This window comes from Triturus cristatus, chromosome 9, assembly GCF_964204655.1.
Source record: "Triturus cristatus chromosome 9, aTriCri1.1, whole genome shotgun sequence".
Classification (NCBI taxonomy): domain Eukaryota; kingdom Metazoa; phylum Chordata; class Amphibia; order Caudata; family Salamandridae; genus Triturus; species Triturus cristatus.
The window spans coordinates 522,961,875-522,988,051 of NC_140592.1; the positions used below are offsets into that span (position 1 = coordinate 522,961,875).

The 26,177-nt window shown below is 46.9% G+C and overlaps 1 protein-coding gene across 5 annotated transcripts in view; it reads left to right on the plus strand.

Moving 5' to 3' along the window:
• SLC25A45 (solute carrier family 25 member 45) overlaps positions 1 to 26,177 on the plus strand; it is a 227,318-nt gene that overhangs the window by 109,507 nt on the left and 91,634 nt on the right. For all 5 annotated transcript variants that reach the window (XR_014968647.1, XM_085625507.1, XM_085625509.1 and 2 more), the window contains exon 3: positions 11,876 to 11,919. Coding sequence is in view for 4 of the 5 variants with exons in the window: in XM_085625507.1 (XP_085481633.1) it covers positions 11,876 to 11,919 (44 nt within the window). In the remaining variant the exon portion in view is untranslated. The remainder of the gene's footprint in view (positions 1 to 11,875; positions 11,920 to 26,177) is intronic.

Consider the following 26,177-nt stretch of genomic DNA (forward strand, 5'->3'; position numbering starts at 1 on the left):
ATTATCTCACCAGGCTATATTCCACAACAGGCCAGTGTAGGCTGTAGCAATGTCAGTCAAATGTAAAACATACCTGACTTGTGATGACTCTGCCCCAGCAAAATACAAAGCACTGTACCACATTTCAATCTGGTGTTTCCTAATTGGACATTGCTTCTGAATGGATCGTAGGGTTATGTAGTTACAGCCACTTATGAATCCGGAATAGGAAAGGTCATGAAAGTTGCTAGCTTAAAAACAACATGACTCAATGTCTTGTACAGTTGTGCAATCTTTTCACACTGCAAATTCTTATTTAACATGCCATATGGGAAAGCTGAGAATGAAGTTCAGCTAATGCCCATTGAACTCTTGGCCTCTTAGCTGTGACTTTGAACTAGTTTTGGTATCACCTTTCACATTAGCATCGCACACACAACACCGAGGCATCCCTCAGGGGTCTATCATATCCCCTCTATTATTCTACCCAACCCCGTTACCAAACCTGATTAAATCATTCAACCTCATCTCTCACACCTATGCAGATGACACCTAAATCATTTGAAAAATGGATGGTCTGGAAGACCTCTACAGTGTAAAACTTGATGACTGCCTTTGGGCCAATACACACATGGATGACAAATAACCATTTAAAACTAAATTCCACAAAGACAGAGATTCCAGCCTGAGGATAATGACAGATATACCAGCCTACCACTATATGGCCTAAGGAACATGAGGTCCCTCCAAAAAATCAAGAGAAGTCAGAAACCTAAGGGTAACTATGGATTCAGTCCTATATTTGAGTGCCTTCCACACAATGAAAACACTATGTTGCATCCTTCCATACATTGGATAAACCCAGAAACTGCAAGCCATCCTCACACTCCTAATCTCCATGTTTGAATTTGCCAACAGCCAATTCCTTGGCGCACCTGTATTCATCATACACAAAATACAACTCATCCAAAATGCTACTGAAAGACTTCTTCTCTGCATTCACCCAAGAGAACACAACTCCAATCTTGCATCCACTCCTTTATGGATCTATAGCAATAAGGGCAACGTTCAAGCCACTTTGCATTGTCCACAGAGCCTCCAAGGAAAAGGATTGTTATACGTACAAGCTAATTTCAAGGGAAAAAAACAAAGCAGGACACTGCGCTTGAGGCTTGCATCGCTTATCATCACACTACCTTACCATAAGCAATCTGTAGGAGGCCCTGCTTTCTAAGTACAAGCCTCTAAGCCCTGGAACTCACTTCTAGCCAGTGTTCAAAGCATCCAGGAGCATACACTTCAGAGGACAGTTGAAAACATGGCTATTTCCAAGACACCTAACCACCACACATTCTGGCAACAGAACCCTGAAAGGCAGTCACACCTTCAAGCTCAATATTAAGCTTGCAATACACCAATTAGAACCAACCCATCCAGCAATCTACTTTAGATAGGCAGGGTAATGAGGGCTGACCTATGGTTTGCCAGGATAGTATATACTTAATAAATTTCATTAATGACATTTCTGGCCCAGACAAATTCTAATACCATAATACTCAGCATGTGCTTGCCAATCCGTGACTCATCCTATCGGTCCTCCTCTGGAAATCTATAAAATGCAGGCACGTGGGGCTTTAACATATGGCGGCGAACTCTGGGGCATTGATTGTGCCCCGGAAATTACCGCCACAGAAAACAAGTTCTTACGGAACTTGGCTACCCTTCCAACAAGTACGCCGCTTCTTCCCCTAAGGCTCGACATGGGTTTGAGACCAATAAAGGAGGAACTTGGTGTGAAGCCCCTAACTTTCTGGAGGCGCCTTTGGATAACCCCTGAACTCCTGAGTTATCGTTCCGAACTTATGGAACTCTACCTACACCCAGCTCTATGCAACATTCCATGGCTTAAGTACGTCAAAGGCGAACTTTCTAGGTTGGGCCTTTTGACCCTGTGGACAAAACCTCTGGAGGCCTGTGCAACTATATCGCGCAAAGAATTGGTTGCATTATATCACAACTACAATCTCTCTGCATCCCTTGTAAGTGATAAACTGGGACCAATGACCATCACCTTCTTAACTATGAAGGATTATTACAACCTGGAAACAGTGCTGGATGATATTAATCCTATCACCTTGAGAAAATTATTTCTACAATGGAGATATAATGCACTCCCAATAAGAGCCCTCTCTAGTAAATGGCACCCGCCCACTCTAAAAAACTGTCCTGCTTGCTCCTGCGAGCTAGAGGACGATATTCATTTATTGTTTTTTTGTCCCTCGTACACCAAGTCTAGGAAAAAGTGGATAATTCCTATTTGTAGGAATTGGGGTTTTAGGCACCATTTAGATGCCTATAGGCTGCTGAAAAGTGATTTATCCCCCCCCCACCGTATTTGCCATCACCAAGTACCTAGCAGCTGCATGGAATATTAGAAGAATTTATTTATCGAATTGAAATTTAAAATTCTTCATTCTGTGGTTCTTTTATGTTGAAATACTCCTGTAACTGCTGCTGTATCTACTCTAGATTATAGATGTTCTTATTATTGTAATTTCTTTTTTTTTTTGTGATTGTATGTTTATGATTTCTTTTATGATTCCTTGAATAGAAATAAAGATTTGAAAGGTTAAGGCTTGCCAAGTGTAACTTGCGCCTCTTACATCCTCATAGGACTGCAACAAGAGTTGTTTATAACCAGTATTAATATGTATGGAATAACTAAAGAGATCTGTCACACACTTCGGGTGAATCAAAGGACTTTAATCGAGTCCACGACTGTAGGTCCCACATATCTATACACTTTGACAACTTCGCTACATCTCACAATGACACTCAGATATGCGATAACAGTAACAATTCACATCCTAGCGGATCTTTCCACTACTCACTCCCTACAACCATGCCAGCTCAGGCCCACAACTAGGCACAACATTTCTGATTGGACAACCAGTAACCAGCTAAACTGACTATAATCATAAGTAATACCATGAGGGATCTGCAGAGCTGTCTGTTCAAAGTGGTCATCATACTGTAAAACCGTAAACTACACGTCTGTGTTTCTCACACTTTATCATCTACTACACTGCTACGCACTGCCTCCAATAACACAATAAGCATGCTTTGGTGGTCATCATGCACAACATGGAAACGGTTCCCACATAGAATCACAAATCAAAGACAATGCCTTTCCAACCACACAGAACCCTATGTGGTGTAGCTTGTGGCCAATGTATGTAAGCGCTTCAGTGCCACACACAGAGGTAGAAGTGCTACACATATGCTGCCTTACCATACAATACAATATTTATCATTTGTGCATTAACAACTTTTGTATTGATCCTAATAAAATGCTTGCTTTTGTCACATTTCAATATTACTAAACAAAATGTGCTTCATTTGTGCGTTCACAACTGGTGATATATGTAAAAAATATATGTACAGTTACTTTACAGATATTTACACTTGTCGTGATTAGGTGCAAATTGACATCCTACAGTTTTTCTTTTCACACTCCCTGTACACAGGGCCACTGAAATTATATGAGCCTGCATAGTTATAAATGTGTCGCATTTGCCACATATTTCATCATCTGCTGCATAATCTGCTTTTTGTTTCTATCTCAAACGGATCAAAAGTTAGTAAAAACACTGCAACACGTGCTGTCGTGCAGTGGAAGGTCCTTTACAAATGTTGACTGCTCACCTTGCAGTTACTTTTGGATGAGGAACTAGTACTAATGAAGTGAAACTTTTGCTCAGATAGTGCTAATGTTTAAAAAAATAATGATGTAATACTATCACAAAATGTGCTGCATTAAGCCACATAATTTGTGTTTTTTTGCCACACAATTTAGTCAACTTTGCTGCATATTTTGGGCTTTCCCTGCCACATATTTCCAGCAGTCCTATGTGGACCCCAGCGAGATTGTCACATAGTTCACTTTCCAAAATCCCCTCACTTTGCTGTCAGAGAAAGAAAAGTAAATCACATCTCCATGTTAAAAGTAAAGGCAGCACATTTTCAGAGGACGTAGCCCGGCATTTCACCTCTGTCTTTGAACAGCAGAAAATGTAGCAGGATAAAACAATCATTTTTATTGCTCACATTCTGAATTCGAGTATGTTTTTTCGATAAAACTGTATGCATTCAAATGTGAATGCTATTTCTTTCGATAACCTGAGTTTAATAGAAATACGGTGCCATCTACCTTGGTCATTTGGAGGCTGGCCTGGCCCATTAAATTCAGCCCCCCGCCCCCCATCACTTGTTGCTACGACCCTATTGATGGCTATGTGGAGGGGCACGAGGGATGGCTATAAAACCATGGCTGACAATGAAGCACATGACTGGGTACCTCTGTGTGTCCCTGTCAAGCGGACTATTGTCTTTATGGACCAACCTGTCTCAAGTGACCCCCTTCTGCTCTCTCCAAGCAATGCTTGCTAGCATTGCCTTATCCTCTTTCCCACTCCACCAGCACCAGATCTTAATTAACTAGTGTTATCTCCCAGAATATTTCATTGTTCGTGAAGGCTATCATTTGAGATTTTCAATTAAAATGTTACTATATGTGGACATCCACAACTATGCCAATGACCGGTAACCTGTACTCATCACCGGAATTAACAAATCAGAGACAACAGCTGCAGGTCGAAATTGAACTGCATTGAGAAGGCTGGAAAACAAAAACAGGCCCTGGCAACATCAACAGGTCTGGCTTTCATGTGGCAAAGATGCAAATACAGGCACTCTCAAGTGATGTTGTGTTAATGGTGGTGGAGGGATTGGTGGAAGTAATAACAATGGTTGTAGTGATATTGGTGGGAATGGTGGTGACAGTACAGGTTGTATTGGTGATGGTGATGGTAATCTGCATAATAATGGTGCTTGTGGTAAAGGTAATGAAAGTGTTTTTTTTTATTTTGATGTTAAAGGCGGTGATGTTAATACTGTTGATAATAGTAGCAATGGTGGTGGTAGTGATGGTGGTAGTAAAGATGATGGTGTTAGTGGTTCACATCTGAATCCTGACAAAAACATTAAAAAAACGATTGCAATACATAAATGGATTGCTTTCTATATGCTCTTTATTTGTTATGATTCGATTTTCCAGATGTAAAATGCCCTATTACGTACCGGTAATCTTCATTACTCCTGGTCCCGTTGTCCTCCCATTCATGACAAAGTGGTGATAACCATCTCCCAACAGAAAAAAGATCAGAGGAATGCTGGGACCCTAACCCCAACCCCTCCCACTGGGAGTACATGAGGAGTACTTACCCAGCATTCCGCCTGACCTACCAAGCCCAACATAAAGCCCGGCCGTACATGAGGGAGGGTGGATGTAATGAATGGGACGAGGACAACGGGACCAGGAGTAATGAAGATTACCGGTAAGTAATAGGACTTTACCCCCAGGACCCTCCTGTCTTCGTCCCATTCACAACAAAAGTGGAGAATACCAAAGCCAGAAACCCGGCTTTCCAAAACACACCCAGGAAACTAACCCAAGAGCAGTAACCAAGGAAAGCAAAAAGGAGAACCACAGGAAACAGGCAGGGCAGAAAGCCCGGAAAGAACCACACCAAAACGATGCAACCCCTGCACAACACAAGCCAATGCAAAAAAAGCACAACCACCACTCAGAGGGCAGTGGAAACACACCAGGAACTCCCTAAACCACCAAGGAAGGAGGAGAACCCACCAAGAAACCACCAAAGGGAGTCAGCAAATGGAAGGACAGTGAGGAGGCCACACCAAAAAGAAGACACAATAGCCCAAAACACTCCCAACCAGCCAGGAACAGTCCAACAGGGACACAACCAAGGCCCAGAAAATGGGACAACGGAAGCCGAAGGCCGCAAGGAGGCAGCCCGGCACAGAAATGAGAAGCAGAACACCAGGCCCCTAGAAAGGCAAACCCCAAACCACCAAGCGGTAGGAAGAAAGCCACAAAGGCGACAAGGCCAAGAAACCAAGGGCAAAAAGGAGGCACCCACCCAGAGACCCCCAAGGGTAGAGCCCCAGGAGGGAAACCGGGCCAAACCAACCGGGACCCAGAGGACTCGAAAAAAAATACAACACACAGGGGCCCACCGAATAAAAGGGGAACAAGCCCAGCACCACTACGAACAGGTAGCAGAACGAACAGAAAGAGGGAGCACAAAGCCTGAATGGAAGAGAAGCTCCCAAAAGCCGCACAGACACCTAAACAACCCCAACAGAAGACAAGGGGAAGAAAAATAAGAACCCACAGCCCCGATCAAAAGGCAGGAAGGGTGAAAGGGCGAAAGGGTCAACCACAGGACAAACCCCCCCAACCAAAAAGAAATGGGAAAATCGGCCCTCCAACAAGGCAAGGCACTAACCAAACAAGGGCAAGGCCACACATACTAGACCAGAAAAGGTTTGAGGGGAAGCATGGATCAAACAGCAACCACCCCCCCAGGCTGAACCGGCCCCCCAGAGGGCCTAGAGGACACTGCCACCGAAACCCCCAGAGGAAGACCAGTCCCAGGGCAGGAACGACGAGCACCAAACATGAGACCTGACACAGGACAACAGCCAAGCACCCAGCACAGGAGAAGGAACCAAAGCGGGAGCCCACGGACAGGCAAAGAGACCAAAGCAAAGGCCCACACCAGAAGGCCGGGAAACCCTGACAACCACCGGAACGCAGCTCACAAGGCAGGCCCCAGAGCCAAAAGGGAGCCGGTACATCACCCAAAGAAAGCCAGCCTCCGAAGACCAACCAGCAGTACCAGGGAACCAAACCCCAGCCCCAACCGAACCGGAAGGACAGGGGAAGGACCAGAACTCCGGGAAGCCCCAACAGCCCACCAGGAACAAGGCCAGCAATAGAGCCCAACCATAGGAAAGGCCAAGAAGTGGAAACCACCAGACCCCGGACCGAACCAGACCAGGGGCCGGAGAGGTAAGGACAGAACAGAAGGGGAGGGCGAGGCAAACCCCCAAGGCCACCAAGACCCGAGCAGCCCAAACAACAAAGAGGCGCAACAGGCAAAACGCCGCCCCAAACAAAACACCCCCAGAAGGACACCCCAACCGGAAACCTGGGGGCCGACAGGAGACACAAGAAACGCCCCTACAGGGACCGAGCAGCCAGCCAACCGAACCACAGACAGGCCAGCTAAGACCGTCAGCCACCAACATGGAACCCACACAGGCTCAGAAGGGGCGGGACCGGGTAACAGCCACAGTCCCAAGCCAGACAGGCCACAGAGGCAACAAAGCCAGGGCGGAAGCCAAGCAGACCGCACAGGCACACTAAAGTCAAGGCCCAGCACACCCCAGAGGAGGGCAGAACCCCTAGGGCCAGCCACAAGCAAGGCCACAAAAACCGGGAAGACAGGGCCCATGCCAAGCAATCTGGCAGGGCAGGAGGACAGAAGAGCCCAACTCGCACATGGGGAAGGACCAGGCAGTGCAAAGCCAAGGGCAGAGAGGCTGGCAGAGACCACCCCCCGACCCCAGTAGCACTGGACCTTCGGGGCCAAAAAACCCAAACAAGGCAACAGCCCACGGGCCCGGACCAGCAAGGGCCGAGAACAGAACAGCAACGCCCCCCAAAAAAATCGCCAGAACCAAACCAGGAGCTGAGCACAGTAGCCCAGGCCCAACCCCACAGAACTACAGAGAGCAGACGAGATCAGGCGTGTTCAGGGCGGAGCGGCAACAAGACACGAAAGACAACAGCCCCCACCCCCCCACGAGGGAGCAGAGACCACAAGACAAAGCACAGGAACAGCCCCATGCAGGCCAACCAGCAACACACAACAAGACGGAGGAGAGCAGGAGGCCAAGACGACAGAAAACAGAGCCGCCTGCAGAGGGACAACAGCCCAGGAACAGGAGGGAACCAAGACGCCCGAGGTACAAAAACCCGCATGAACTACACTGGAAGGCACCGGGAACCCCAGCAGCAAGGCGAGCAGACACCCAGCGCTGCAAGACACACCCCACACGACTGCACCCCAGAGAGGGGAGGAGAGGAAGAGATGGCAGGGGCAGCGGGAACGTGCACTGACCGGCACCGACAACAGGAGCGTGCCCAAGGAGGCCATACAGGGAAGACAGGAGACACGGCATAGGTCAAGAACCCTGGGCGTAGGCCACAAACAACAGAACCACCCCACCCCTGCAAGGACCGGGACCCAACGAAGGGGAACCAGCCCACCCCCCCATGGACAGACCAAGCAAGAGGGTAGAGATAGAAAAATGCCAGGAGGGACACACCCCCGAGCTGGCACAAACCCAACAACACAGCCAGCCCAAAGCAACCGGTCCAACCCCCTGCAGACAGCGCCAGGAACCCCAGGCAGACACTAAACCAGGAAGGAACCATGCCCAAACCAGCCGAACCACAGAGCAGGAAGACAGCAGGACACATGGCCGCAGGGCAAGACAAACCACATGCCAAACGGTCCATCAGAGGCAAAACAAAAGCCCACAGCATGGGCCAGACCCCGGCGCACCCCAAACCAGGGACCAACCAGGCCTGACCCAACCAAACTCCCCAAGGCAGGCCAACAAAGGGTAAAAGCAAGAAAAACACCAAACAAAGACGCCACCGCAGGTGGGGGATCCCCAGGAGGACATCCACAGATTCCAGAGAGGGGAACAGACACGAACATGGCGGGATGGCCCCAGGCCCAAGAAGGAACCATCCCCAATCCAGCACAACCTCCGACAGCAGACCAGAAAAAAAGGCCACCAGGGAGGAAGGGCTGGAGGACAGAAAAATAGGTGCAAAAGAGAACAAAGCGCCATACCCAAGCAACAGGGGCATCAGGAACACCCAACCAGTCAGCAACCACAGAGCCCAGACGAGAGCAGGTGCAGTGAGCGAGAACACCCCATCGGCCCAGGCACCACAGCAGGAAAGCCCACTACAGCCAGCTGCAATCCACAGCTGCCCCCGAAGGATGGGTAAATGACCCCAAAGCAGAGGCACACAGGCTCACAGAGTAGTATAGGCCAAACGAGAGGTAACAATGACACTACACCACCAAAACCATGCAGCACACACAATCACAGGTAGCGAAACATAAATGGAGAGCCAACGGTAAAACTCAAGCCTCAGGGCAGAAGTGGGGATGCAACGCAAGGCAGAGCACTAGCTTAGCATGCAAAAGGCCCCGGGTCCAAACCCCAGCATCGCCAGGAACCGCTCCTGCAAAACATGGCACTACCAGAAGGCAAGTCTGCCAACATGCAGAAGGAAGAGAACCACCTTCGGAGGAAGAGGCTGCGACCATAACCACCAGGTTATGGAGACACACAGCAAACAAAGTGCAAAAGGCAGCATAACAAACCTCGCGCCACAACCACGGCCAAGGAGAGCACCCACAGGGCAGCAGGACCAAAGAAGAAGAAGCCGGTGGACACCGGAGTCCAGCACCCACACTCCAGCACGAGCGCCGATGCACGAGTGCAAGGAGCAGCAGTAAAGGACAGACACCAGGACACGGGGAGAGCACTAGACATGCCTCGAAGCACCCAATGCACCGAGGTCGGCAGCAGAAGGCCAGCAGGTGTGACTCTGTAATCAAAATGTGCGGAGACTGGAAAGAACTACAGCACGCAGCAGAATAAAGTGGAAATCCGCTATGCGGTACTCACCAGGGAGGAGGGGCCGGCAGACTCCAAACAAGGCCCCCATCCCACTGACCACAGCCAGCCCAAGGCAAACCACCAACAACCACACCAGGGCAGCAGGAACCATAGGAGATGACCATTGAGCGAGCAGCGACAACCAGCCGACCAGGCCTGAGGAAGTCGCGCCCCTAACCTGGAAACGACCGGGAGGCAGGCGCATCAGCCGCAAAGGGCCGGCCGACATGCACTCCAAGACCCAGCCGGAAAACCAAGCCTCCCAGCAAGCCAGGCAGGTCGGGAGGCTGAACAGCACACACCCTGTCCAGAACAGCCAGACAGCCAAACGTGGCACCAATGAAAACTGCCATTCAAACCCAGCAGAAGCAGCCCCAGCACCTTGTCCCATTCCTGTCGAAGACAGAAAAAAAGAACAGGCGGAATGCTCGATAAGTACTCCTTATGTACTCCCAGTTGGAGGGGTTGGGGTTAGGGTCCCAGCATTCCTCTGCTCTTTTTTCTGTTGGGAGATGGTTATCTCCACTTTGTCATGAATGGGACGAGGACAGGAGGGACCTGGGGGTAATAGTTTCTCATTCATTGCAATGAAAGCACTCCTTCGTGGGGACAGAGGGTGGAGGTGGTTGAATAATACACAAACATCTATTGACATGATGTGAGAGAATAATAATGATCGGGGTAGAGCCAAATCCCATTTTATGTATGATTTGTGAAATTGGTAAGAACAAGTTGTGCTAGGAACTATCTGTCATGACAGAAAAACACGCTTAATCAAAAAAAAAAAGTGTGTCCGCTCGTTCTACAAAGGGACAACTCCAATACAACATTTTTACATTTTTGACACCTTTGAAAATGCAGGAGAATTTTTTCATAGGATGCAAGTTTTCCAAGTAAACGATAGCCACTTGGTTTGGGTCCATGCCTTGAGGATAGTCATCTTGTCCAGAAATAATTTTTGAACGGGATTCACAAAATATGTATGCAGCTAAGTTGAATTTGTGCAAACATTTTTAATCATTTGTGTGAACCCAAAAGTGAACATGCACTCCTAAATGGATATGATTTCAGTATGGTGGGATTTCGCATGAATGCAAATCTGTTTGCAGTAGGGGCGTGCGAGTTCAGGACTTGGGTGCAAGCATAAGTAGGTGAACACCCACAAACAATGTTGCCAGTATTTGCATATATTTAGCACATATATATATATATTATCCTGGATAAGGTAGGAGATTTATTCAGGTACACGTCATGATGGAAATGAGGCGGTAACCCTTTCACAATTGGTTTTGTGGCTGTGGGAAACGCTGTAAAGTGAAAAATGCATTGAATATATTCATGTGCAAATGTCCCTTTGCTAGATGTAAGCATGCATAGCTATATATGCATGTGGGCATTCCTGGAAACACGTGACAGTCACAGCTTGCCCGTGGTACTCCTGGAATTCTCTGTAAATTTTCCCCAAAAATCCAAGATTAGCTTCAAATGTATCAAGTATATTTATGAGTGCTTTTTTGAGAATTAGAAGCTTTTTTCCCTAAATTGCTCTTATTTGTCAAAGGTAGGGTGAGCACTTCCCTCCAGTCCATTTCGGATAAAATGTTGCTCCTTGGACTTTTGTATGATAGCCTAATGAATTCTGGATGTTATAGTCTTGTATTACTTTCATGGAGCTAACTAGACTACCACACATGAAAACACTGATTTGTAGGGAAAGGTTCTGGACAGGAAACAGTGCCTGGAATGACCTGGAATGAGGTGGCCACCCTAGTCAAAGGTCATTCAACATCTTGTGTACCAGGAAATTGGGACCCCAGCATAATTGAGTGGACAAAATAAACTTAATTGGCAGTTATTAAACCCTGTCCGTTTGACCCATGCAATAAACTTGCATTGTATATTCTGCTTTTTAGTAATACACACGAGGCTAACGTTAACTATCACATCTGCCAAACCATTTGTGCTCAACACATAAAGAAAACAAAGATGAAGAACAGGTCACCCAGTGTTTTTTAGCTTCCACCGACATTAGGCCATAATCACAGTCTGCTGCAAATATAAGTGTTGAATGCCAAAAAATTCATAGTTTTTCTGTGGGAAACTGCACCTGACGGAGAACATCTTGTTTCTAAGAGCTGTACTATTAGATAATTCTATTATTCTACTCATGTATGCTCCTCTGTTCCTATGGTCTACTGATAATGTTTAAGGTAGTGAGAGCGGAGTTCTAAATATCTCACCCCTTCTCTCTCTTTCCCAGGTGCTCTGGGACTGGTTGTGGGCCACCCGATCGACACAGTAAAGGTGAGTATGGGGCTTCCTCAGATCCCCCTCTAACACTGCCCACTGCAACGTGTCCGTGAGTATAATTCACGAATCGGTCCAGGATTTCCTGCATCACTTAATGGCAGGTGGAACAACGTTAGCCGCCTGCAACAGCCATCAGATTGTATGTGCTCACAAATCATTTTGTAGTTTGTGAACACTGGAATGCACAATGGTGAAAAAAAAAACAGCAGCTGTGGCCAATTCCCATTGTTTTAATTTGAACTAAGGTTACAAAAAGAACTTTGCAATTGTCTTGGGCAAATAATGGAACATATACATTACATTAACCCCTTCAAGCCGGCCTGAAAAAGTGCAATTTTTGTAAGTGTTTCAAAAATAGAGATGAATGATCCACTGAAGGCTTGAGCCAGGCTGGAGCCGGATGCCTGGCTCTGGCTCAGCTCGAGGTTCCTTGTACCCTTGAGCCAAAAACAAGCCAGGCCTTCATGTGATTTCTGCCACTGGTTCTTTTATCACTGTCCCAGGCCCTCCCTCACCCTTCCACCCCTCCTCTAGCAGGGGATGTGCTGCCCAGCGCTACAGTTGTTTTGCAGATGCAGACAATTTGAAGAATCACTACCACACTAGCATTGTGTCTCTCTCCTAGGACCTTCACAGTTTCACAGCTCTCTGAAGGGTCCTGATGCCCAGTCCATCCCCAGGGGGTAATGATAAATGCAGAAAGCCTGCAGGGTGAGGCCTATATGGGAAGGTTTGTGGGCAGCCGAGCTCTGCACTTCACTTGCGTTATGTGAACTCAGTGGGTTTTTCCAGACCTTTTTTTAAAATCATGGAGTTGCCTTTACTCAAGAGGTTCATTTTCAACTGACATCTGTCTCTTTGTTAAGTCAGATGAAGCAAGCAGTATTAATATTAAAATAGGGCACCCTGTTTTTCCTTAACTTAACTCTGCGTTTTTTTTTAGAAAGTCTTCTTGTTCTAATTTGATATGACATGTAATAACGCGTATCTATTGTGATACAGGGAGGTGATGTAACTCAGAGAATTAAACACAACGCATTGACATCAGCAATACATCTGTTCAGGATGCGTGCAGTGCAAACATCTCTTGCATATGGTTTTATACACTAGCAAGTTGACACATCTGCAATAACTAACCAGGCCACATATAGGGAGCCTGTGACAAGTGACTTGCTTTTCGGATCACTAATGGCATTGTCACCAGGACAGTCACCACATCTCTGGAGCCCACCCAACGCACACACCCTACACCCACAGTTACCAACGCTAAACACACAAGCACTCCCAACGCTCAAAGGCACAGCTGGAACACAACCCCCTTCTTGAACCAACCTCAGAGACCCAAAAGAGCAAGTGCCGCAATGTCCATGAGAGAGGCGACCGATCTTGCCAAATCTTACGACACATGTTCTATTGTCATCCTCAGCTCCAGGTGATCACTGGATTTGGAAGAGACCGCACCCCACCTAGAACGCAGAGGCCTCCAGCCTTACTTACTAATATCCCCATGGCCCCCCGAATGAAGAAACTCAGCAACAACGGGACGACCAACTGCATGCTCATAAACTGCAGATCGGCTACCAAACACGCAACAGAACTGGCAGTAACCATCCTCACACATGACATTGACATCACATTCATCATGGAAACTTGGTTGAGTGACTCCTCCTCCCCAATCATTGATATTTTTGTGCCCCCGGGCTTCTCTATCATCAATAAAGACAGAAAAAACTATCAAGGCGGGGGTATTGCAATCATCCACAAGAGCAACATCTCCGTAACGGAAATTGACTCCTTCAAATATGACTCTTTCGAATATCTAACCTCCACCATTAAAACGATCGACAACAAAACGATATACTGCCACCTCCTCCACCACCCACCAGGCAACACCCCCTCATTCGGAGAACACCTTTTCGACCTGATAACCCACTGCTCACTCTCGGACTCCAACAACATAATTCTAGGTGACCTCAACCTGCATTGAAATGAGGAAAATAACTCTCTGATCAAATCTCTGTACAAACTTCTATGCAACAACAACCTTACCCAACACTGCACAGAACATACCCAAAAAAGAGGCTCAATCCTGGATGCTATCATAGCTCATGAAGACTCAGTCACTATCGACCACATTCTTCCTGTTGACTGGCATTTATTTGACTTTAGATAATCGCATGCTTTAGAAAATAATTTATATAAATATTATGTTGCTAGCGCTCCTCAACATTCATATCTACAGGTTATTCAGAATGCAGTGGCTTGCTTCCTTTGTGGCTTTCATAAGCACATTCTTGCCTCCATGCAGCTCTTTAAACTACTCTGCCTTGTGATTGAAAAGTGGATTGAGTCCAGGGGTTGTGCTTGGTTCATGTGGCAGTCAATGGCAATGGCCCCAGATACCTCCAGAGCACATTCTGTCACTATGCCCCTTTATGTACCATGTGATTGTCCTCCAAGGCCCTTCTCACTACCTCTCTCCTGGTCCTGCATACCACGTCTGATCACCTTGCATTTAAGAAGCCGCTCAAAGTGTACTATTTAGGTTCACTTTTGTAATTCGGTGCCAGGACATCTTCGGTAAGCGTGCCCTTTGCAAACGCTGTTTATAATCATTCAGCAAGGGCCAAAGACCAATAAGAAAGTGTGCTAAAAAGCTGTAGGTTGGAAAATAAGGGTGTAGTAGGCATGAGAGGAGCATTATGTGATGGAGGATAGGAAAGTATTGAAGAGGGAAGAAGACTATGGACAGGGTGTGATAAGACGAATGGCTAAGAGGAGATGGATAACGTGAGGGAAATGCTAAGCGGTTTTGGTATGGTGCAATGGAACTTTTGGTAGAGAGCAGAGTAATGTTGGCAGAGGATGATAGAGAGAAGGACAGTAAAGATTGCTTATTTATGGTCAAACTCCCCTGAATGACTCCTTTGATTTCCATCCTGTCACTTAGTACAGCTCACCAGGGGGTAGCCCAGAGAGGCATCTAGAGAAAGAGGCACAGAAAAAGAGAAAGACAGACACAGTGAGAGGGACTGCAAGTGAGACAGAGAGAGGGAGAATTTTTGTGTTAAGAAACTTCAGCCAGTAGCTTTAAGTGTGATAAGATGATATTTTGCTTATTCGTATAGTTCTTCAAGCCACCACAGAATATCTCAAAGCACAGAAGAAGTGAGTGGGAAAAAGTGGGACAGGGAGAGTAGTTGGAAGGACATAAAGCAGAGGCAATGAACAAAGACCCTTGTGAATGAAAAGGGTATTCCCCCAAGACAATGTATCCCACTAGACAGAGCAGCAGCGCTTTATGGGTGATCAGCCTTATGCATATAAGGAGTAAAGAAGGGAGAAAAGGAGACATTATGGGGGCAGAGGGGACCAGGAGAGGGAAGGAGGTTGGTATCACGGTTTGGGCTAGATTGACAGAGTATTTCAAATCGTAGTACAATATTGAAGAGCTATTAGGGCAGGTCAGAGAGCGCCCCAGAGACATCTCTAATAAATTCCTAATAGTTACATTTCACTTTGAGACAACTTCTTGAGAAGGAAGGCGGAAAGGAGAACTAGCTCCTGGGAGGGCGGAGGCTGTCAGAATTAAACATATTTGGGGGCCTATTCACAAAATGCATTTTGTAGTACATTTCTTAGTACTACAAAATGATATTCACTAATCTAAATAGAGTTTACTCCTTCACCTCGCCTATCTTTTATTGTGAGGAGGGCTTCATCCTGAGTGTGCAGTCACCCGACCCATAAGGATACATTTTTGGAGTAAATGTAGGAGGGAGACGGAAGAGTGGCTGGAAAATGGGGAATACTTACTACTAAGTGGAGGGGGATAGGAAGGTAAGGAAGGTAAGGAAGGGTTATGGGAGGGTCAGGGAAGGGCTTAGGAAGGGACGTGAACCAGCCCACAGAAGAGTAAGCCCATTGCTGTTCAAAAACGGTACCTCTAAAGTTACTTCAGCAAAAAAGAGACCCACAATGGTAATAAATTACTGTAACTCAGAGCTGAAGTGAGTACAGCATCACACATGACCAACCAATGGAACTGTAGCTTCCTCCCATAGAAATAAATGGAATTAGGGACTTAAATGAAAATCCCATAGGAAATAATGTTAAATTAAATTAAAACTTTCAAAATGTTTAAAGTATAAATATGTACAATTTAGCATCGTAAAAAATATGCAAAAGTAGTACATGTTTTATAATTTAATTTTATCATATTTTAAGAACTTTTTAAAAACTTAATGTAACAAGACATGTTATGAAATATACCTAAATTACTTTTAAGCAATTTTAGACATCACTTTTAACACTTAGGGCCTCATTTTGATGTCAGTCAGAAACTAAACCACCAGACTCCTTGCCGGATTCGGTTCGACTGACTTGCGGTCAGCGGTACTGCAGGACAAATTATGATGCTTCTGAACACCGTTCGGAAGCACTCCCATTGACTTCAATGAGAGCCTGTGTTCCGACCGGCAACACAAGCTCCTATGGAGAAAATGGGTGTCTGTGGAAACCTTGCACCCTGTCACGGGCACCCTATGGTGCCTGCCACACTGTGTATGGTTTTACAGGGGGGTCCCTTGGGTAACCCTTGACCCCAAACCGGAGGACTCAGGACGAAGGGGGGCCTGATAGGGGCCCCGAAAGTCAGTTTCCAATAGCCTTTTAGTGTCGGACAGACCGAGTCAGAAAGGCTGTTGGAATCCAACATCGTAATCTGTCGGTCAGGAATGCTGTCTGTTGAGCAGTACGAATCGGCACTGACCAACTTGGATTCTCCGTATGGCAGTCAGAACCGATTTGGAATGACCGAACGGTTCCTCTTCTGACCACAAGCATCGTAATCGGTCTGTCAGAATTGTTTCTGACCGAGTCTGTTTCAGTTTTGAGTTTTATATAGCGCTAGCTAGACCCAAAGTTATCAGAGCGCTTTACATGTGCATGAGTTTACTCGAGTTGGCATGCGAGGATTTGTGTGGGTCAACAGTCAGCAAAAGAGTATAGAGCAATAAAGCAATTAAGGTAGTTAAAAAAACGTACACAAAGTTTAGAGACTGGGGGAGTCAGGTGATCACAAAGAAGGATCTTTTCGCTGGGGTTAGATCTTTGGGAAACCTGTTGAAGTAATTGTCAAGCAGTAGAGATCTGAGGTCACGTTTGAAGCAAGAAAAGGAGGGGTTATAGCGAAGATCCTTAGCGAATGAGTTCCAGAAGCGTAGCGCATTGCCTGAGAAAGAGCATGCCTGGGATGATTGCTTCTTTAGTTTTAGAGGTATGAAAAGAAGTGAGTTGAAGCATCTCAGTGTCCGCCTCTTCCTGCTCTCGATAGTTTGGCTTCTAGATATTTGGGGTTGTTTGCATGAAAGGCTTTGTGAGTGATGCAAACTGTCTTGAAGGTACATCTTCCTTCAGTTGGAAGCCGACTGAGACTTTTGAGGGCAAGTGTGATGTGCTAAAACTGCTTGATTCTGGTGAGGAGTCTGGCAGCCGCATTGAGAATTGCTCTTAGGGGCGGAAGGTGGCTTTTCGGGCAGATGGGTTCTGACACAGGCTAGGGGAATCCGACTGTCAGTCGGAGGCTTTCCTACCGACATCGTAATGAGGCCAATAGTAGTGCATAATAAACCATTTTTTTTCTTTATGTTTGAACTTTTTCAATTATATTTGAGAAAAATAAATTTAATATAATTTAATTTATTTACATTAATTAATGTTTCATTATAAATTCATATAATAGTGCTGCAGCATTTTTGTAGTTCTACATTTGAAATAAATATATACAAATAATTTATATTGATTTTTATCATAAAAATATTTTACGGTTTGTTTCCAAGTTTTATGAGCCTATTTACTTCTCCCTATACTATACCACAGGAAAACGCACAGTCAGTGTGGAGATCTCCATATGGTAAATGTAGTAAATTGGGTTGTTGGTTGGCTAGGGTGTGAGCCCCGGCCAAGCAGCAACTACGATCCTTGCCAGGGTAAGGCACAAGCAAACCCTAAATAGACCTGTGCTCAACCCCCAGTAGCTTGGCACAGAGCAGTCAGGCTTAAATCAGGGCAATGTTAAAGAATTATTGCAAAAATTCAAACAGTAGTAAAGTGAAAACGCCACTTAAAAACAATCCATGCCAGTCTGAAGAATAGAGTAAATTTGAATAAACAACACATGACCAAAATGACAAAAGTCTAATCAGTAGAACCAGTGACATGAAGGTTTAAATATTTTAGCTAAAATAGTGCCAAAAGTACAAAGCACCAACTGTGGATATTTGGTTGCGTCTGACCCGAACAAAGTCACAGGATGGAGCATGGTCCAGCTACAAGGACTTACCCTGGGCGGAGTTCGTGGAGTTGCACTACGCGGAACTCGTGAAGTGCAAAAAAAACTCTGCCGCACTACACGGAGCTCCGCAAGCGGTGGAGTACGATAGAAAAATGCAGTTTGCGTTAATTGCACAGTGCCGGATGCTTGTCCGCACTGTGCAATCATCGCGAACGGCACCATGCACAACGCAAATGGTCCCTGCTTTCCTTTTTTCAGCTCGAGTAGATTTTTACTCAAGATGCAGCTTTTTAAACGCGAACGGGCTGTTTCTCAACGCGAGCGGTCGTGAGCATACGCGACCACTCGCAATGAGAAACCTGACCCCTCTCGCATTGAGAAATCTCGCCGTGAGATTTATTTACAACGCTCGTGCTCGCCAACTTGATGTTGGCGATCGCAAACGAGGAAAAATCTCGCCGGAAGGTTGACTTCTCTCTCGCGGTCACCAACTTGACTTTGATGAACGCAAGCGAGGTACGCCGGCAGAGTTTTCTGGAACTCCGCGAGCTCCGCGTAATAAGGAGTACGGAAAATTCTGCAAGCGGAGTTCACCACCCAGGTTTAACAAGGACCCAGTTAGGCCCACTGAACAACAGTACTTTAGATCCTGGTTTGCGGAGTGTTGCAAGGCTCCATGTCAAAGATGTGTTGAGCAGACGAAGCAATGTGTTGGTTCCAAGGAGCAGCGAGGCTGTGATGCGATGTGCTGCATCATCATCAAGGATCTGGTTGATGAGGGCTTGTGATGTGAAGTCCAGCCTCAAGGATGCCTTGCACAGTTGGGGTAATGCGTTGGTTCCAAGCAGCTGCAAGGCTGTAATGCGGAGGCTCGCATTGTCGGTGCGGTTGACTTCGACGAAAGATGCCAAGGCCTGCACAGAGCATGTATCAGGCAACAGCGGTTCCGAAGAGGCTGCAGAGGAAATGAGTATCTTTAAGAGGAGTCCGATCCACGGAGCAGCGGTGATGCGTCGGTTCCGCTCGGGGTTGCGCCACGCAGCAGAGGAAATGTGTCAGTTCTGCTGAATCCACAGAGGCTGGCAAATCACCTTAGGCCCACTTCCAAGGATCCACAACTGGGGTGGCACAACTTGGCAGGTTAGACTTGAGATGGCAGAGTCCAGGTGCAGGGTTGTTGGAAGCCTTTTATGCCCCTGAGACGTCAGATCAGGAGGCCAGCCAACTAGTCCTTGGAGCCACTCTGGAGTTCTGGGGTCAAGATATATAGGTCCAGCCCTTCTCACCCAGGCAAGAGGGCAGCAGGCATATGGTCAGTACAGCAGGGCAGCATTTTCTTCAGGCCAGCAGTCCAGCAAAATGGCAGTCTTTTCAGAAGCACAGCAGTTCTTCTACCTGGCAGAGTATCCACAGTAGATTACCGAAGGGTTTGTGTCTGTGGTCCAATATGTATACCCAGGTCTGTCTTTGAAGTGGGGTAGAAGCTTCTAGAGGCTTTCCTTTGGAGTTCACAGGTGCCCTTCCTCCCCTGCTCTGGCTCCTTACTTACTACAGGGGGTATGTAGCTCTTTTTGTGAAGACAGGGGACAGTCTATTTAAGTGTAAGTGGGACTGTGCTCAGCTCCTCCCTCCCATCCTGCCAGTGATGGCCCTGCCAGGCACGCCTATGCTCTCTAGTGTGTGTGGCAATCTAGGAGTAATACACAAAGCCCATCTGTAAATTACACCCTGTTTGTGTCCCAGAGGCAGGCTGCAGGCACCGGATGGCTAAGGCAGGAAAACTTCAAATTTCTAAAAGTGGAATTTAAAAAATTGGAATTTAAAATCTGACTTCCCCATAACTTAAGAGTTCTTCATTACAATGCCAAAGACATCAAACAAGGACTGGTTACCTGCTTTCATTTGGAAATTACACCATATTAAATGTAATAAGGTAATCCCAATGTTATCCTATGTAAGAGGTAGGCCTTGCAGTGGTGAAAAGGAAATGTAAGAGTTTTTCACTGCCAGGACATGTCCTACTTTTTGAATACACTGCACTTTGCCCTCTGGCTGTCCAGGGCCTACCCTACGGGTGACATATGTATTAAAAAGGAAGTTTTGGGCCTCAGCAAAAATGTATTTTGCCAGGTCAAAAGGGCAGTTTAAAACTGCACACACAGGCTGCAATGGAAGGCCTGAGACATGTTTAAAGTGCACATAAGTGGGTGGAACAATCTGTGCTACAGGCCCATTAGTAGCATTTAATTTACAGACCCTGGGTACATGTAGTGCCACTTTACTAGAGACTTATACCTAAATTAAATGTGTAAATCATGAGTTGGCTAATTTTACCATGTTTAAAGGAGAGAGCAAAAGCACTTCAACACTGGTTAGCAGGGGTAAAGAGCACAGCGTCCTAATGCCATGCAAAAACAGGGTAGTGAAGGCAAACCGTTGGGGGAATGCCCTCTCAATGGTAGTAATGTCTAGCAGGTGATTTTGCATCAGAAAGCAGGGAGAACTACACACCCTTATGGGAGTTCTCATTGCTATGGCAGAAAATTCTGGAAAGACCATCTGAATTGGCATGGTCAGTCCCAATGCTGTGTTTTATAGTAAAGTCCACTCTCTGTAGGGAGACGGACCACCTCAATAGTTCAGGATTTTCACCCTGCATTGCATTAGCCGTATGAGGGGTTAGCGGTCTGTCTGAAATCAGATGTGAGTCTGAAACAGGCATGTTATCAACTTCTTCAGGGCAAAGACCACTGCAAATGACTACCTTTCTATTGCAATCCACCTCTGTTCCCTTGGAAGTAACCTTCTGCTTATGAAAACAACAGGTTGGGCCAAACTCTCATTGTTCAACTGTGAAAGGACAACCCCAATGCAATGCATCTGTTCGCACTATGAATTGATCGTAGAAGTCAGGTGCCTTGGACACAGGAGATTTGCACATGGCTTCTTTCAGGGTGTCGAACGCTTTCTGGCACACCTCCGTCCAGATCACCTTTTTGGGCTGCTTCTTAGAAGTCAGCTCTGTTAAAGGAGCAATAATGGTGCCATATCCCTTAACAAATCTCCTGTAATATCCAATGAGGCCTAAGAAGGTTCTGACCTCATTATGGGTCTTGGGGTCCCAAGCGAGTATGGTCTGTATCTTGGACTAGAGAGGCTGCACTTTGCCCTCACCGACCTGGTGGCCCAAGTACATCACTGAATCCAACCCTATCTGGCATTTACTGGCCTAGATAGTCAGGCCCACCCGCTCCAGTGCCTGAAGCACTTCCCGGAGGTGGTACAGGTGGTAATCCCAACTAGACCTGAAGACAGCAATGTCATCTAGATAGGTGGCACTGAAGTCCTCCAGTCCAGTTAAGACTCAGTTGACCAACCTCTGTAAGGGGGCTGGGGCATTCTTCAACCAAAAGGTCATCACTCAGATTTGAAAGTGGTCCACTGAGGTGGAAAATGGTGACCTCTCCTGGTCCCCTTGGTTAAAGAAATCTGGCTGCCGTCTGGTCAAAAGTACTCAGGAACTTGGCAGCTCACAACCGATTAATAAGCTCATCAGCTTGGGGAATGGGGTAAACATCAGTCGTAGTGACTGTGCCCTTGGTAATCCACACAGAACTAGATTCCTGCGGTGGTGCCCATGGGTGCAACCTTCGGTGCCAGCACCACTGAGCCGGACCTGGGACTGTTGGAGTGCTCAATCTCCCCTTACTCCAGCATCTTGGACACCTCATCCTTGATACTGGCCCTCACTTCATCAGACAGCCTGGCCTACGAGTCCTGGAGCTCCACAGGCTTTATCACATACACTTTATTCGGGTTGACACTTCAACGGAGTGGCCTTCTGGTCTAGGTTTTCAATTGCCTTTTTCCTTAGACTGCAGAGCCAACATGTAGCTTACTACATTTTCCAGGGGAGAAGCGGGGGGCTCTTGGGAGCTTGGTCCTAGTTCACCCTCTAAACAGTGAGCGGCCCTCTGACATCGCAGCCAAACAAAAGTTAAAAGGGACTGAATCCCAACCCCCTTCCAAGGCACATCACTGTAGACAAACAATAGGCATGGCAAGAGGAGTCCCACTTATGCCTCAAGGGCTCTGATAGGCACATAATCATGCCTTTGAGAGTCTTATTGACTCTCTCAACAAGCCCTTTGATGTGTGGGTGGTATGAAGTGGAGAACTTGTAAATTACCCCACACTCATTCCACATTGATTTCATGTATGCTAACATGAGGCTGGTGCCCCTGTCAGACAGAGCTTTCTTGGGGATACCCACCTGGGTGAATATCTCCATCAGTGTCCCAGCACCCAGGCACAGTTACTGACCTCAGAGGAATGGTCTCAGGGTATCTGGTGGCATGTCTCCAAGACCAGGATAAACCTATTTCCAAGGGCTTGGGATTGAGATGCCCCACCATGTCTATGCCCACCCTCTCAAAGGTGATTCCCATGACAGGAAAGGGAAGCAGGGGAGCCTTCCCCTTTTCCCCTGACTTCACACTGGCCTGGCAGATAGTGCAGAACCTACAGAATTCATCTGTGATCACTCTCATCCTGAGCCAATAAAAGTGGGTAACAAACCAGGTAAAGGTTTTGGCATGTCCCAGATGTCCTGCCAGGGTTACTTCATGAGCCAGCTCCAGTAGGAAGGCCCGGTAGCGCTTGGGGACCACCAATACATGGGTTGCCCCAGGCTCTGGGACCTTAGGCTTGCTATACGGGAGACCAATCTCTTAATAGATGAGGTGATCACCAGAGGTGTTTCCATTTCCCTGTGTCCTGGTCTGCCAAAGTAGGCCCTCAAGAGTGAGGCTTTACTTCTGAGCATGGCAGACTTTTACCATCCGGCTAGCTCTGGTAGGTCTCCCACAGTAGCAATGTTCTCCCCTGTAGGTTCCAGTGCCTCACACTCAGGATTAGGGATGGGCTGAGCTTGCGTAAAAGCCCAGTGGAATTCCGCTGAGTTCCACTCCGCCTTACTGTGGGACCGAGTCCCGACCACGCACAAAAAGCTAGAAGGCTTGCTCCTTTGCTAAGCCCAATCCCATCATTTACCCTCTAGCATCCCACCAGTATAGCTTCCTACCACCAGCTCCTATTAGTGCAGGTCTGGAGGCTGCTCGGGTGTCTTCCTAGCCCCTGCAGCTCTGGAAGACTCATGCCTCCCCACCCTGCTGCGTCTGCTAGATACTTGGAGAGCACAATCCCCTTGAGTTCAAGGCTGTGCTCAACGCTTTGCCCTTCACACAAAATGATGCTAGGGCACTGCGGTAGAGCACTGTAAACAGCCACCAGATCCATGGTTGCATCACGGAATGGCTCCCTCTTGCTAACATTATCATAATCCAGCTGCTCTGGGACTTACCGCAGCGCACACTGCACGCATTAGCCAGGCATGCAGAGACATAATGGAGCTTGACCCTGCAACAGTGGAAGGCCTGCCCTCAAAGGATCAGCAATTGAACACTGAGAACTTTGGCACTGTTAGGAAACCTTATGGTCCTGGATTGCATCTACACAAGACTGAAATGGGCAACAAGCACATAATGTAGGGCTGTGCAATATTAGCACAATACAAATAATTTCACTACTCCTTTACTATTCCTTCGCATCACTGTAATGATTCGTGCCACAAAAGTGGTAGAACCACAAGTCCCTAAATAGCAATAAAGTCTGTGTCGGAATCTTTTAGACTATATGTTGATTTTTCCTTGTCTTGTTGTACGAAAGAAAACCTGAATAAAATAGCAATAAAGTCTGCAAGTTATCAGTGTCTTAGATAGGGGCAGGCCGGCACTGGTAAACTCTGCTACAGTACGCAGGAGGCGGGGCCTTTTTCTGAACTCCGCATTCCAAGCGGAGCATGGAATTAAAAAAACGTTGCAACCTCCACTAGGGGAGCAGAGTTCACTGCCCACCCCTGCTCAGGATCAGCCTCCTCTCAGACGGTAGGAATGTCTGAAGCAAGTTTCCCATGCCTCCTGCCATTCCTTTTCTTGGTAGGTACCTGGTCAATTTTTCTTGGTTTCAGGTCCTTTTGACTCTCCTCTTAGGTCACCTTGGACTGTGTGGTCAGGTCCACTCACTAAGGTACTCCTAGTAGAACCGGAGCTCCACTTCCTTCCAGATAGTGTGCTCATTTCCAGCAGACAGTCAACAGGCAAGGCTGAATTCTTAAGAAATCTGAGATCCTCCTATTCAAAGGGAACCAGAGCCACTAGATAGTGACTCACCTGGATGTCTGCTGTCACAACCTGGTAAAACTACATGCTCTGAGGACAGCAGGTGACACCGAACAGTAGTCATACTGGCTCCTGTGTCTCTCAGAGTCTCCACCCTATGCTCATTGATGGGAGACATTGCCTGTATTTCTCAGTATTGTCAGACATGTGAGCCTTTGGCATCATCTGTCTGTCACCCAGGAATACTAGGGTACCCTCTGTTCTCCCCCAACATTAACTAGTGGTGTTGTTAAAGATTGCAGGGATCTGTTAGCATGAGCTGAAAGCCATTTTGTACTTGGTAGCCATTTTAGTTAGCCATGTGCTCGCCATGTGCTGTTTCCCTCTTCCAGAGCCTTGCACATGCTCAGAGGGGCCTAGCTAGTAGAATGCACCTGCTCCTAGTATAGAACTGTCAGGCTATTCTTACTAATGTGCTCAGTTTGGACTCTCCTCCCACTTTGTTGAGCAAGCAAAACTTGTATACCCATATTAGTCATTTTGCATGCTGGTACATGCCAGGACCTCCCCTTGGTTTTATGCTGACTATGTAAATCTAAGCATATATAAGACCCCTGTTTTCTGTACTCCTTAGAATGCCTCCTACAGTTCCTGAGGGTACTGTGTGACGTAGTCTCCCTCATCTGAGGTTAATAAAGATATCTTTTATATTACAGCTTCTGTGCCAATCTCTTCTTTGTTGGTTTAAAAGAATCAGGTGTATCAGTGAGACCCCTGAGAAGGTTTTGATTTCTTCAAATGGCGCCTCAACATGGACCTTATCAGAGAATGCGGCTATCCAAGGGAGTGGTCTTGACAGGAGACAGGAATCTACTGAGGAGGACAGGACAGGACTCTACTAAGGAGGCACTCTGTGCACGGAGATTCTGGAGATTCTCGGTCTCTGCAGCCCAGTATATTTCTGGTCTTCCTGGTTTGATCCTCCAAATGTTTACTGCTCCTGACTGAGAACATTTTTGGCATATTTGCTGCCTTACAACCCTTGCCAGAGGGGCCCGGACATCAGATTCAGCTTGGGGAGTCAGCACCAGTCCAGCTTGAAGCCAAAGTGAAGGTAACCAGCACAGGCGTTGCTGGCAACTAGGACCCCAGTGAAGGCGGAAGCCCTGGGATGAATTGTGTACCCCTGCCACTGTCTTGGGCGAAAGACGGGGTCACAAATCAGAAAGGAGAAATCGTGAATCAAGTTTTTGATGCCCAGCTGAGAGTCACAGACCGACCAGAACGGCAAGGAGGCTTTGCTTGAGGTGACCCCTTTTGCTATAAGGGTTGCTTCAGAGATCCTAGAATCAGGCCTCTGAATCCTGGTCCCAAAGTGAATTCAAGTTTGCACCTTTGTTTGTTGGTCAAGAGATACCTGGGCACATTAGATGCAATGTGTGGCCCCAACGAATGAGCAGTGCGCCAGCAGAGCAATATAGGAGTTAGGGAAGGACTTGAGTTTAGGGTACAGGTGCTGTGTCTCTGGTGCCTGTTAGATTGAAGTTAAGAAAACTGATGCACTGCCTGAGACACTGGACAGGATCGCTGAGGGCATTTGCCCTGGGGCGGTGATTGCCCTATCCTGAAAGAAGAAACTTTTCCCCTTGAAACTGGGCCGTGATTCTTGAGTTGCGAGTTGTGCAGCTCCACCGTGGAAACAACAAGAGCCTGCCTGTGATGCTCAAATGGATACAGGGAGAAGACTCCCCTCTGGCTGGTTGTACAGCGGCTTCAAT